The 14935-nt window shown below is 42.3% G+C and overlaps 1 protein-coding gene across 1 annotated transcript in view; it reads left to right on the forward strand.

Annotated features, from left to right (window-relative positions):
- The window catches only part of LOC114198204 (multidrug and toxin extrusion protein 2-like), a 60794-nt gene extending 59561 nt beyond the window's left edge, over positions 1-1233 (forward strand). Inside the window, exons 16-17 of the mRNA XM_028089551.2 lie at positions 657-711; positions 1004-1233. Of these exons, the coding sequence (XP_027945352.2) occupies positions 657-711; positions 1004-1233 (285 nt within the window). The remainder of the gene's footprint in view (positions 1-656; positions 712-1003) is intronic.
- The last annotated feature ends 13702 nt before the right edge of the window (positions 1234-14935 follow it).

Consider the following 14935-nt stretch of genomic DNA (forward strand, 5'->3'; position numbering starts at 1 on the left):
CATAACCTACGAGTGGAGGAACGGGATCCTGACTGTATGGGCATCTCTCTGTGTGAATTGTGAGCTGTGTTTATTTGTCGAGATGAGATGGATGGGAGGTTGGCATAGGGGACATGTTACTGATGGGGAGGGGGGTGAGTTCAGTGCACAAAGCGTCCCTGCTTCAGTTTTGTCCCCCCCGCACCCTTCCAGGTCTCACATACCTTTGGTTTTCCTAATTGTGCTGTATGATGTCTTTCCTATCTTAGTGTGATCTATGGAGGGAGTGAATTGTACAGGACATTCAGTTGGGCCATACATAAACCATTCTTTATATGATAACACCATTTGTCTTTAGACTTTATTCCTTATATCAGTGCTTAGGAACACTGAAATGCACAGTGTAAGAAAAATAATGTTAAATCTGCAACTATAGGCACAAGTTTTTTTGTTTGTTTGTTTTTTGTTTTTTTACGTTATTATTGTGAGCTGAGCACTGGGGAGAATAGTGATTTTTCCAGTGTTACGTTCTATGGTCATTGGCCAGAGAGGACTGTGCTATAGATGTTAGAGTGCTTTAGGAGTGGTTTCATCAGTAGCTCAGGTGAAATTTTAACAAGAGAATACACGCCTAACTTGACTTACACTTCATTTACTTCTGTAACACTTATTCTCAGGCACAGGTCCGAGCTGGGCTGAAGGGGATCAAAGAGACCACACCATCACCAGCAGGTAACAGACAACACGGTCTAGGGCCCTTGATCTGCCTCATGAGGCCAAAACTTAATGTAGCCAGAGTTACTTAGTTTATGAGATCCTGCTCTCTTGCATAATAAATCTTGCCTCTGCTTAATAATTGGGCGATCAACTCTGGGTTCTCCTGTGAAATGTTCTTAATGTAATTTCACATATACCAGTCAATAATTGGTCATTGTTTACAACGTATTCTTATGTAACTTTCCATAATATCCCTCTGTTGAACCCTGTGCATAAGTGTGTATACTCTACTGTTCTCTGCAATCAGATCAACCTGTCTTGGAGAAAGAAGTAACCGATGGAGTGGTTTTGCCTGATACCATCACACCCGAGAGCCAGACCCTCCAACTAATGGTACTAGAAGAAAGCAACCAGTATGCCGTGTCCACCATTGGGGATGTTTTGACAGTGAGCCAGTTGATTTTCTATCGTGGAATAGCTCTAGCTGTTGCTGTTGCTATTCTTTTAGCAGGCATTTTAATCAGGGTTTTTCAATGATCGTGGCTCAAATAGAAGGATTGTCACCAGCCCACAAACTAGACAGGATCATTATTACTGATCTGTGAAGTGTGGGAGGTGACCTTGTCACACGGAGAGTGGTCTCGCTCCCCGCTGTGAGTGGAAAAGATATCAGTGATGTCTTGTTAGTTATCCCGAGAATCTGCACTATCCTCATGGAGATCAAGAAAGGAGGTAGACTTCTAAGTTTCTCCCAGATGTTAACTCTATCATGGCTTGTAAATCTGTAAATTTCCTTTTCCCTGCTGGAAGTGTTCCGCGCTCTTCTGTTGAGTATCTTCCCTCTTGCAGGAAAGTTCGCTGCCCTTTAAAACTGATGGCTGATTCAGCTTTGTTTGTATTTCTCTGTTAATGTATAGACTCTTATTAGTAGGTGTGTATTAAGTGCCTGTTGAAGTCCTATCTCAGGTATTGCCATATAAGGTTCTGTAAAATAAACACCTTAAAATTGAAAATGCGTGCTAATAATATTTGAGGCTGTAAAATCTATTGAAATGTTAACTTTTAGTTTGGGGCCTTTGAACACATTTTTGTGGCAACTTGCATATTAAAAATCCAATCTGTGGGCGCCTGGGTGGCTCAGATGGTTAAGCGTCTGCCTTCGGCTCAGGTCATGATCCCAGGGTCCTGGGATCGAGTCCCACATCGGGCTCCCTGCTCCGCGAGGGCCTGCTTCTCCCTCTGCCTCTCTCTCTCTGTCTCTCATGAATAAATAGAATCTTAAAAAAAAAAAAATCCAATCTGTGTTCTCTTCTGCCGCTCAGCTCCCCAAATGCTGCCCCCTCCCAGCAGATTTTTAAAGCCTTTATGGGGAGTGTGACCAACCCAAATAGAAAATACTAAAAATAAGTACTAATACTGGGGATTCCCTCCACAAAGCCCACCACGTGACCAGTGTCCCCGTTGGCTTTTCATCTTTTTCTCTGAAATGGGAACAGGGAGCCTAGGATTCCAGACAGCTGTGAAAACCAGTTACACAAGAAAGCAACTGAAAAGAAACTGAGACTTCATAGGGAAAAGAAAAGGATAACCCCAAATATTGCAACCATGATCTATAACAGGATGCTCTCGAATAAAACATGCAGGAAAACTTTTGAGCTTAAATTCACATAACATAGAATTACTCAGTTAAAGTGTATAATTCAGTGGCATTTTGTACATCTAGTACACTTGTGATTTGCTGGGTTTTTTTTAACTATTATACCATCTGAGTGGGTATGAAGTGTCTCAATGTGGTGTTAATTTCCATTTCTTTTTTTTTTTTGTAAAGGTTTTATTTATTTGAAAGAGAGCACAAGCAGAGGGAAAGGCAAAGGGAGAGGGAGAAGCAGACTCCCCGCTGAGCGGGAAGCCAGCCGTGGGGCTCCATCCCAGGACCCCGGGATCATGACCTGAGCCGAAGGCCGACAGTTTTACATGGCTGAGCCACCCAGGCACCCAGAAAGTTTCTAATTTTGATGAAGCCCAGTTCATCTATTTTTTCTTTTGTTGCTTCTGCTTTTGTCATCATATCTTAGGAATCCGTTGCCACATGGTAAGAAAAAAAATTTTAAGTACTCTCGGAATCTAAAAATATTATGGAAGAATTTAAAAACAAAATAGAAGACTGTGTTTCCAGTGTGACATGTCAGGAGGTTAGAGGTCATCAAGAATTCTCAGTCAAGAATTCTAGAACTTGGGTGCCTGGGTGGCTCAGTTGGTTAAGCGACTGCCTTCGCCTCAGGTCATGATCCTGGAGTCCCGGGATCGAGTCCCGCATCGGGCTCCCTGCTCGGCAGGGAGTCTGCTTCTCCCTCTGACCCTACCCCCTCTCATGTGCGCTCTCTCTCTCTCTCATTCTCGCTCTCTCAAGTAGATAAATAAAATCTTTAAAAAAAAAAAAAGAATTCTAGAACTTATTTCTACCCTGTCACCTGTGACACCAAATGTGTGTGGTTTTTCTACACCCAACAACCAGTTCTCCAAATCTCCCAACACCAACTAGAGGTCTGATGATTCCATTTAATTCTGACACTAAGTACCCAGAGTCCATGTCACACCCCATAAGTTAGGGGCTCAGACCCACAAGACTGACCCCAACTTCAGAAGCCAACTGCAAGTCCAGGCCAACCAAACTTTTTCTGACTGACCAGCTGTCAATTGGGGGTTTTCATGACCCACTTCTTGGATTTGATAATTTGCTAGAACAGCTCACAGGACTCAGGAAAATGCTTTACATATGGCTACTGTTTTATTATAAAGGCTACAACTCAGGAACAGCTAAATGGAAGAGATGCATAGGGGATTAAAGTACAGAGGTGATGGTGCTCAGAGGTTTCCATACCCTTTCTGGGCATGTCACCCTCCCAGCACCTCAATGTGTTCATCAATCCAGAAGTTCTACAAATCCTGTTGCTTAGAGGTTTTTATGATGGTTCCATTACAGAGGTGTGGTTGATTAAATCACTGGCCATTGGTGATTGGATGCATCTCCAACCACTCCCCTTGCTGGAGGTTGGGGGGTGGGACTGCAGGCCCTAACCCTCTAGTCATATGTTGGTCTTTCTGTTGACCATTCCCCATCCTGCAGTTATCTAGGGGCCCACCAAGAATAAATTTATTAGCATAAACTCAGGTAGGGTTAAAAGGGACTCATCATAAATAACAAAAGATGCTCCTCTCACCCCTATCACTCGGGAAATTCCAAGGGATTTAGAAGCTCTTGTACCAGAAACTTTGGACACAGATATCACAATAACAAAAGGAGAACACCTGAACAAACTGAGTATCAGCCACTCTTGTTAGCTCCATCAGAGAACTGAGGTCACGAGGATCCTTCTTCCCTGTAAATTGAAGAGACTGGCAGATACAGCTTACCCAAGCGGAGGCAGCAGGAGCCGGTAACAGATAGGAAAACTCAAACTGTAATTGACAAATTGCTGGAGGCTTAATGCAGACAAGCTTACCAGGTCCAAAATTTCAAGGGAGTTTCGTCTTAGGTGGGCCCCATAAAATCCCATGAGTTTTATCTTCAAGGGCCCCATCAGGTTCTCAGGGTGTAGATCAGAGAAAAATCCTTTCATGCTTCTGTAGGAGGTAAGGGAAATGGAACCATTTAAGAATAAGCCCAGAGCATTCTGTGCTATTTAGCCAAAGCCTACCATCAAGGGAAACTATTTTACCAGAGGCCAACTACCTTGGGTTTTATCAGAACCTGACCTGGTGGGAGGGAAATACCTGACTCCAGCCCCGCCAGGAGCCTTCCACAAGAAGTGAAATACCCATCTCCACTCTCTCTACCCTTCTCTCATCCTAGAGGATGGGTGATACAGAGACTCATTCAGTAAGAGTATGAAGCGAACAGCCCAGAGACACGGGCTCTTTAAAAGACTGAGACCTGGGCGGCTGGGTGGCTCAGTTGGTTAAGCGACTGCCTTCAGCTCAGGTCATGATCCTGGAGTCCCGGGATCGAGTCCCACATCGGGCTCCCTGCTCAGCGGGGAGCCTGCTTCTCCCTCTGACCCTCTTCCCTCTCAGCTCTCTCTCTCATTCTCTCTCTCTCAAATAAATAAATCTTAAAAAAATAAAATAAAAGACTGAGACCTTATCATTGAACTGTAGAACACTTCCCTCCCCCACACCTTACCATCACATCAGCAGAGCTCCTGTATCATACCAAGAGATGACAACCAAAAGAATGACATGTCTCAAACCTTACTTAACGCTCTAGCAAAGCCCAAAGACAAATGAGAGACAAAATCAACGGACACCAGGGGAAATTGTAGCCCCTGGCAGCTACGGTCAGAAAAGCAATACACGTAGCTTATGTCCCAGGCAGATAAACCTAAATCCTCACATCAGAAACCTATTGACCTCAGTTCCTTTTACCCAGTTCATCAAGCCTTGCTTTCAACAGGTAATTGCAAGGCACGCTTTTTAAAGGCAAAACAGAGTTTGAAGAGACAAAGCAAGCATCAGACCAGACTCAGATATGGAAGAGGTTTTGGAAATTATCAGACTGGAAATTTTAAATAACTAGGATTAATATGCTAAGGGTCTAATGGAAAAAGTGGACAACATGCAAGAACAGATGGGTAATGTAAACTAGAGAGAGAGAGAAATTCTAAGAAAGTATCAAGAGGAAAAGTTAGAAATAGGAAACAGTGTAACAACAACAAAAAAAAGCCTTTTGTGGGCTTTTTAATAGACTAGACATGACCAAGGAAAAAATCAATGAGTTTTTAGAAATATCAATAAAAACTTCCTGCCTTAGTCTGTTCAGGGGGCTATAGTGAAATACCCATAGACTGAGTAGCTTATAAGCAACAGAAATTTACTGCTCATAGTCCTGGAGGCTGGGAAGTCCAAGGTCAAGATGCAAGCATGGTCTCATCCTGTTGAGGGTTCTCTTCCTGGTTCATAGCCAGTGCCTTCTCACTGTATCCTCACATGGTGGAAGGGACAAAGGATCCCTCTGGGGCCTCTTTTAGAACTCTAATCCCATCCATTCTCTTCCCAAAGGCCCTACTTCCTAATCCCATCACCCTTGGGAATTAGGACTAAACATGAATGGGGGGGGCTTAAATATTCAGATACAGCAATTCGCAAATGAAATGCAAAGAGAAAAAGAATGGGGAAAAAAATCCAAGGACCGTGGGACAGTTAGAAAGGGTGTAACATGCAGTTAATGGGAGTATCAGAAGAAAAACAGAAAGGAACAGAAGACAAAGTTAATGACTGAGAATTTTCCAAAATAATGACAAACACCAAACCACAGATCCAACTTAAAGAATACCAAGTAAGATAAATACCCAAAACTCTACACCTAAGTATATTATATTTAAGCTGCAGAAAATTGAAGAGAAAATCTTGAAAAGAAGCCAGAGGGGGGAAACACTACCCATAATGGAGGAAGCAGAATTATATCAGACTCGTCTGCAGAAACTATGCAAGCAAGAAGAGAATGGAGTGGAATATTTAAGGTATTGAAAGTAAAAAACCATCAACCTAGAAATCTGTATCTAGGGAAATCATCCTTCAAGGTGAAAAGGAAATAAAGACTTTCCCAGACAAATAAAAATGGAGGAAATTTTTTGTCAGTACACCTGCCTCGCAAGAAATGTTAGAGGTTCTTAAGAGAGAAGAAACATGATATACATCAAAAACTTGTATATACATAAAGAGCAGAACAGCCTTAGAAAAGAAATGAGGGTAATTTTTTTTCATATTCCTAATTGATCTAATGGAGAAAAAGGTTGTTGAAAATAATAATAACAACAATGTATTTGGCTATTATATCTTATGGATAACTAAAATGAGTTACAGTAGCGTTACAAGGGTTGGGAGGGAGGTATTGGGAATACTCTGTTATAAGGCATTTGCACTACCCATGAAGTGTTATTTTAAAGAAGAATTAGAGGGGCACCTGGGTGGCTCATTTGGCTGAGTGTCCAACTCTTGATTTCGGCTCAGGTCATGATCTTGGGGTTGTGAGATCAAGCCCTGTGCGGGTGAGGAGCCTGCTTAAGGTTTTGTCTCTCCCTCTCCCTCTGCCCCCCCGCCCCCCCTAAAAAGAAAAAAGAGGAACTAGATTCATTGTAAGTGTATATTGCAAGCCCTAGGGTAACCACTAAAAACTTTTAAGAAAAAATATAATTGATATGCTAGCAGAGGAGAGAAAATTGAATCATAAAATGCTCCATTAAAACCAGGGAAGGCAGAAAGAAAGTGAAAGAGAAAAATGAAAGCACAAGGGCAAGCACGTAGAAAAGTAACAAATAGGATACTTAATCCCACTATATCAGTATTCACACACTGACTCTAAAAGCAAGCAAACAGGGGCGCCTGGGTGGCTCAGTTGGTTAAGCGACTGCCTTCGGCTCAGGTCATGATCCTGGAGTCCTGGGATCGAGTCCCGCATCGGGCTCCCTGCTCGGCAGGGAGTCTGCTTCTCCCTCTGACCCTCCCTCCTCTCATGCTCTCTCTCTATCTCATTCTCTCTCTCAAATAAATAAATAGGATCTTTAAAAAGATGATAAAATAAAATTATCTACCTTCATTAATGATATGATCTTAAAAGTAGAAAACCTGAGATTGATGAAACTGTTAGACCTAATAAACAAATTCAGCAAAGTTCCAGGATACAAATAAACACAATGTAATCAGTCGCATCTCTATCTATGTGACCGTGTGGTACTGGCATAAAGACAGACGTATAGACCAGTGGATAGAACTGAGACCCCAAATAAACCCTTGCTTATATATATGGTCAAATGATTTTCAGCAAGACTGCCAAGACCATTCAGTGGCGGAAAGGACAGTCTTTTGAAAAAATGGTGCTGGGAAGATCAGAAATCTGCATGAAAAAGAATGAAGATGGACTTTTACCTAACACCATATACACAATTAATTCAAAATGGGCAAAAATAAAACCCTAATTAGAAGAGCTAAAACTGTAAAACAACAACAACGATATAGGGGAAGATCTTTATTTTTTTTTTTTAAGATTTTATTTATTTGTTTGACAGAGAGATGCAAGTGAGAGAGGGAACATAGCAGGGGGAGTGGGAGAGGGAGAAGCAGGTTTCCCGCGGAGCAGGGAGCCCGATGTGCAGCTCGATCCCAGGACCCTGGGATCATGACCTGAGCCGAAGGCAGATGCTTAATGACTGAGCCGCCCAGGTGTCCCGGGGAAAATCTTTATGACACTGGATTAGGCAATGATTTCTTGGGTATGATACCAAAGGAATAAGCAACAAAAGAAAAGATAGATGGACTGAGTTTCATCAAAATTAAATACTCTTGTGCATGAGAAGATGCTTTCAAGAATATGAAAAGACAACCCACTGAATGGAAGGAAATATTTGTAAATCCTATATATGAAGGGGATTAATGTCCAGAATATATGAAAAACTTCTACAGATCAACAGCAACAAAAAACAAATGGCCCAATTCAAAAACAGTCAGAAGACTTGAATAGACATTTTTCCATGAAAGATAAATAGCCAATCAACACAAGAGAACATTCTTTACATCACTAGTCATTCGGAAAAGGCATATTAAAGCCACAAGACTTCACTTCACACCAATTACAATGGCCATTATAAAAATAACAGAAAAAAGTGCTGGCAAGGATGTAGACAGAATGGAAATCTTGTGCATTGCTGAAAGGAATGTAAAATAGTTAGCCACTGTGGCAGATAGTATGTGTGGTCTTTATCAATGAAATATAAATTACCACCTGATGCAGCAATTCCACTTCTGGTTATATACCTAAAAAGAACTGAAAGCAGGGAATCAAACGGATATTTGTACACCAATGTTCATAGCAGCATTATTTACAATAGCCAAGGTGGAAGCGACCCAAACGTCTATCAACAGGTAAATGGATAAACAAAATGTTGTATATGCTTGATAAGGAATGAAATTCTGATATATGCTCTAACTTGGATGAACCTTGAAACATATGATTCTAAACCATATGTAAAAAGGATCACTTTCTTAGTCCACAGACAAAAATAAACCCAAAATGGATTTAAGACCTAAATGTGAAACCTGAAACCGTAAAAATCCCAGAAGAAAACATAGGCAGTAATCTCTTTGACATCAGCCATAACATATTTATGGATATGTCTCCTCACGCAAGGGAAACAAACACACAAAAACAAACTACTGGGACTACACCAAAATAAAACGCTTCTGCACAGCAAAGGAAACGACCAACAAAACAAAAAGGCAGCCTACAGAATGGGAGAAGATATTTGCTAATGACGTATCCAATAAGGGGTTAACATATATAAAGAATTTATACACCACCACCAAAAAACCAAAAATGGGCAGAGGGCCTGAATAGACATTTTTCTAAGGAAGACGTCCAGATGGCCAACAGACATGTGAAAAGATCCCCAACATCACTGATCATTAGGGAAATGGAAATTAAAACCACAATGAGAATATCACGTGACACCCGTCAGAATGGCTAGAATCAAAAAGACTAGAGATGAAAAGTGTTGGCAAGGATGTGAAGAAAAAGGAACATTCATGCACTGGTGGTGGGAATGCAAACTGGTGTAGCCACTATGGAAAATAGCATAGAGGTTTCTCAAAAAAATAAAAATAGAAATACCATGTGATTGAGTAATGTCACTGCTAGGTATTTACACAGAGAGCAAAACACTAACTTGAAAAAATATATATACATCTATCTGTATATGAAATGGAATATTACTCAGCCATAAAAAGAATGAGATCTTGCCACTTGCAACAATACTACAAATGGACCTAGAGGGTGTAATGCTAAGTGAAATAAGGCAGACAAAGGAAGACAATTACCATTTTATTTCACTTGTGTGTAGAATCTATAAAGCAAACAATATGAACAAAGAAACAACCAAAAAAAAAAAAATCTAGACCCTTAAATACAGAGAACAAACACGTGGTTGCCAGTGGGAAGGAAAGGTGGGTGGGGGATGGGTGAAATAGATAAAGGGGATTACCAGGTATTAAAAAAAATTAAATAAAAATCGGGAGGTGGGAGAAAGTGCAAGTTCCTTAATTTCCTAAGTTTTCCTACGAGTAGATCCCGCATAGGGTTAAAATGTATGGTATAAATAAGCCTCCAAGTTCTTTTCTTCAATAAAATTTTTTAAATGTTTTACTTTAAGGGATATTTTCATTCAATAATATCTTTTGTGATGAAACCTCACTTGAAAGTCGGCAATTCGGTTTCACCTTGGTCTTTCTCTTTCGTTGAATTTCGGTAAAATTAAATTTGCTTTTAAAAATAGTGCTATACAAGGGCGCCTGGGTGGCTCAGTCAGTTGGGCGACTGCCTTCAGCTCAGGTCATGATCCTGGAGTCCCGGGATCGAGTCCCGCATCGGGCTCCCTGCTCGGCGGGGAGTCTGCTTCTCCCTCTGACCCTCTTCCTTCTCGTGCTCTCTATCTCTCAAATAAATAAATAAAATCTTAAAAAAAAAATAGTGCTATACAAGATGGCAGAGGAGTAGGAGACCTAAATTTCGTCTGGTCCCAGGAATTCAGCTAGATAGGGATCAAACCATTCTGAACACCTACGAACTCAGCCGGAGATTGAAGAAAAGAATAGCAGCAACTCTGAGTGAAATAAGTCAGTCAGAGAAAGACATGTATCATATGACCTCACTGATACGAGGAATTCTTTTTTTTTAAAGGTATTTATTTATTTATTTATTTTTAAGATTTTATTTATTTGACAGAGAGACACAGCGAGAGAGGGAACACAAGCAGGGGGAGTGGGAGAGGGAGAAGCAGGCCTCCGCGGAGCAGGGAGCCCGATGCGGGGCTCGACCCCAGGACCCTGGGATCATGACCTGAGCCGAAGGCAGACGCTTAACCATCTGAGCCACCCAGGCGCCCGATACAAGGAATTCTTTTTTTTTTTTTAAAGATTTTATTTATTTATTTGAGAGAGAGAGAATGAGAGATAGCACGAGAGGGAAGAGGGTCAGAGGGAGAAGCAGACTCCCCACTGAGCGGGGAGCCCGATGTGGGACTCGATCCCAGGACTCCAGGATCATGACCTGAGCCGAAGGCAGTTGCTTAACCAACTGAGCCACCCAGGCGCCCCCGATAAGAGGAATTCTTAATCTCAGGAGACAAACTGAGGGTTGCTGGAGTGGTCGGGGGTGGGAGGGATGGGGTGGCTGGGTGATAGACACTGGGGAGGGTATGTGCTATGGTGAGCGCTGTGAATTGTGCAAGACTGTTGAATCACAGATCTGTACTTCTGAAACAAATAATGCAATATATGTTAAGAAAAAAAAGAAGAAGAAGAAGATAGCAGGAGGGGAAGAATGAAGGGGAGTAAATCGGAGGGGGGGACGAACCATGAGAGATGATGGACTCCGAAAAACAAACTGAAGGTTCTAGAGGGGAGGGGGTGGGGGGATGGGTTAGCCTGGTGATGGGTATTAAAGAGGGCACGTTCTGCGTGGAGCACTGGGTGTTATATGCAAACAATGAATCATGGAACACTACATCAAAAACTAATGATGTAATGTATGGTGATTAACATAACAATAAAAATTTTAAGGAAAAAAAAAAAGAATAGCAGCAACTCTGAACAGAAAAGCGACCACTTTCTGGAAGGTAGGATGTGCAGAGAAGGGAATCCGAGGTGATAGTCGGGAGGATAGATGGCGGGTGGGGGGGCCTCCGTCGGCCACTTCTGGCAAGTGCTAGAGCCGCGGAGCACAAAATCGGACCTTTTAGAAGTCGGCTCCGTGGAGGGACGTCGCTCCAGTGGCTAAGCGGGAGGTGGAACCCTCGCGGGACAGTGTGGTCTCAGGACCCTCGGGGTCACAGAAAGACCGGGGGTGCCTGAGTGCGGCAGAGCTCCCAGGGATCGGAGCGGGGAAGACAGCTGCAGAGACGGAGCCGAGGCGCGGGCTCTCAGCTCGGGGTGGCCATAAACTGTGATCCGCGGCCCAGTCGGGCCACGGCTCCTCCAGCAGGGACCCAACAAGCGGCAGAGCCGGGGAGACTCCCCTTCCTTCCCGGGGAGGAGCGGCGCGGGAGCGCACCGCAGGGATCTGCTGGGTTTGGAGACTCCACACGGGGTCGGGTGCCGGAGATAGAAACGCTCGGTCACAGGCCGGGTGAGCACGGAGTGCGGCCGGACACCGGGGACACGGGAGTGACTGCTTTTTTCTGGGGGCGCACTGCTTAGCCCGGACCGACAAGGGCGGGGCAATTCAGCCTCAGCATAGACATTTGGGAACCACGGCAACAGGCCCCTCCCCCAGAAGATCAGCACGAACAGCCCGCCAACACCAAGTTTACCGATCAATGAGAATGGCAGATACTGCACAGACAATTCATGGCTTTTTTACCATGATTTAGTCTTTCAAAGTTAATTTTTTTAATTTTCTTCTCTTTTTAAAAATTTTTTCTTCTTTCCTTTTTCAACCAACTTCTCAATTCCGTTTTTAAAATCTTTTTTTAATTTTCATTTTCGTAGTCATAGTCTATCCCTTCACAGCACTTAACCTTATTTTTGTGTATATATAAGTTTTTCTTTCCTTACAATTTTGGGATGCAGTTTCTTCTAACAGACCAAAATACACCCAAAACCTAGTGTATGGCTCTGTTCTAGTCACCCTCTGATCATATTCTCTCTTTTTTTCTTTTCTCCCTTTTTTGTTTTGTTTTGCTTTGTTAAAGGCTTTCTTAATTTTCATCTTTATAGTTATATTCTATCCTCTCAATGTATTTATTTTTATTTTTGTACATATACAAGTTTTTCTTTTTTCACAAATTTGGGATCTAGTTTTCTAAAACAAAACAGACCGAAATACACACAGAATCCAGCATATTGATCTATTCTGCTCATCTGCCTGATTATATTCTCCCCCCTCCCCAGTTTTGGGTCTCTTCTGATTTATTTAGTGTATATTTCTCTGGGGTGGTTGTTGTCATTTTAGTACTCTGTTCTCTCATTCATTTATTCTTCTCTGGACAGGATGACAAGATGGAAAAACTCACCTCACAAAAGAGAACAAGAGGCAGTACTGACTGCCAGGGACCTAATCAATATGGACATTAGTATGATGTCAGAACTAGAGTTCAGAATAACGATTATAAAGATACTAGCTGGGCTGGAAGAAAGCATAGAAGACACTAGAGAATCCCTTTCTGGAGAAATCAAAGAACTAAAATCGAACCAAGTTGAAATCAAAAAGGCTATTAAAAGATGCAATAAAAAATGGAGTCTAACTGCTAGGATAAGTGAGGCACAAGAGAGAATTAGTGATATAGAAGACCAAGTGATGGAGAATAAAGACGCTGAGAAAAAGAGATAAACAACTACGAGGGGAGAATTAAAGAGATAAGTGATACCATAAAGTGAAACAATATTAGAATAATTGGGATCCCAGAAGAAGAGGAAAGAGAGAGAAGAGCAGAAGGTACATTGGAGAAAATTATACAAGGGCATGACATATTCAGGGTACTATACAAAAATATGCAGCCAAGAATGTCCAGCTAGGATGTCATTCAAAATAGAAGAAGTGAAAAAAAATTCCAGGACAAACAGAAACAAATAATTTGTGATCACCAAACCAGCCCTACAAGAAATATTAAAAGGGATCCTCTAAGCAAAGAGAGAGCCCAAAAGTAACATAGACCAGAAAAGAATAGAGACAATATACAGTAACAGTCACCTTACAGGCACTAAATTCATATCTTTCAATAGTTACTTTGAATGTAAATGGGCTCAATGCCCCCAAAAGACACAGGCTATCAGATTGGATAAAAAAGCAAGACCCGGGGCGCCTGGGTGGCTCAGTCGGTTGAGCGACTGCCTTCGGCTCAGGTCATGATCCTGGAGTCCCGGGATCGAGTCCCACATCGGGCTCCCTGCTCGGCGGAGAGTCTGCTTCTCCCTCTGACCCTCTTCCCTCTCATGCTCTCTGTCTCTCATTCTCTCTCTCAAATAAATAAATAAAATCTTTAAAAAAAAAAAAAAGCAAGACCCATAGATACACAGTCTGCAAGAGACTCATCTTAGACCCCAAAACACCTCCAGGTTGAAAGTGAGGGGGTGGAAAACCCTTTATCATGCTAATGGACATCAAAAGAAAGCTGGGGTGGCAATCCTTATATCAGATTAGCTTTTAAACCAAAGACTGTAATAAGTGATGAGGAAGGACCTATATCCTACTTAAAGGGTCTGTCCAACAAGAAGATCTAACAATTGTAAATATTTATGCCCCTAACATGGGAGCAGCCAATTATACAAGCCAATTAATAACAAAATCAAAGAAACACATCCATAACAATACAATAATAGTAGGGGACTTTTTTTTTTTAAGATTTTATTTATTTGACAGAGAGATAGAGAGCACAAGTAGGCAGAGAGGCAGGCAGAGGGAGAGGGAGAAGCTGGCTTTCCGCTGAGCAAGGAGCCCGATGTGGGGCTCGATCCCAGGACTCTGGGATCATGACCTGAGCTGAAGGCAGCCGTTTAACCGACTGAGCCACTCAGGCACCCCAATAGTAGGGGACTTTAACAGCCCCCTCACTGCAATGGACAGATCATCTAAGCAGAAGATCAACAAGGAAATAAGGGCTTTGAATGACACACTGGACCAGATGGACTTCACAGATATATTCAGAACATTCCATCCCAAAGTAACAGAATACACATTCTTCTGAAGCGCACATGGAATATTCTCCAGAATAGATCACATCCTGGGTCACAAATCAGGTCTCAACCGGTACCCAAAGATTGGGATCATTCCCTGCATATTTTCGGACCACAGTGTTTTGAAACTGGAACTCAATCACAAGAGGAAATTTGGAAAGAACTCAAATACATGGAGGCTAAAGAGCATCCTACTAAAGAATGAATGGGTCAGCCAGGAAATTAAAGAAGAACTTTTTTTTAAAGATTTTATTTATTTATTTGACAGAGAGACACAGCGAGAGAGGGAACACAAGCAGGGAGAGTGGGAGAGGGAGAAGCAGGCCTCCCGTGGAGCAGGGAGCCTGATGCAGGGCTCGATCCCATGACCCTGGGATCATGAGCTGATCCGAAGGCAAACGCCCAACGGCTGAGCCACCCAGGCGCCCCTAAAGAAGAATTTTAAAAAATTCATGGAAACAAGTGAAATGAAAACACAACTGTTCAAAATCTTTGGGATGAAGCAAAGGCAGTCTTAAGA

Source organism: Eumetopias jubatus, unplaced genomic scaffold (assembly GCF_037043125.1).
Source record: "Eumetopias jubatus isolate StellerSeaLion01/CBP00866 unplaced genomic scaffold, mEumJub1_p1.0 scaffold_10, whole genome shotgun sequence".
Taxonomy (NCBI): domain Eukaryota; kingdom Metazoa; phylum Chordata; class Mammalia; order Carnivora; family Otariidae; genus Eumetopias; species Eumetopias jubatus.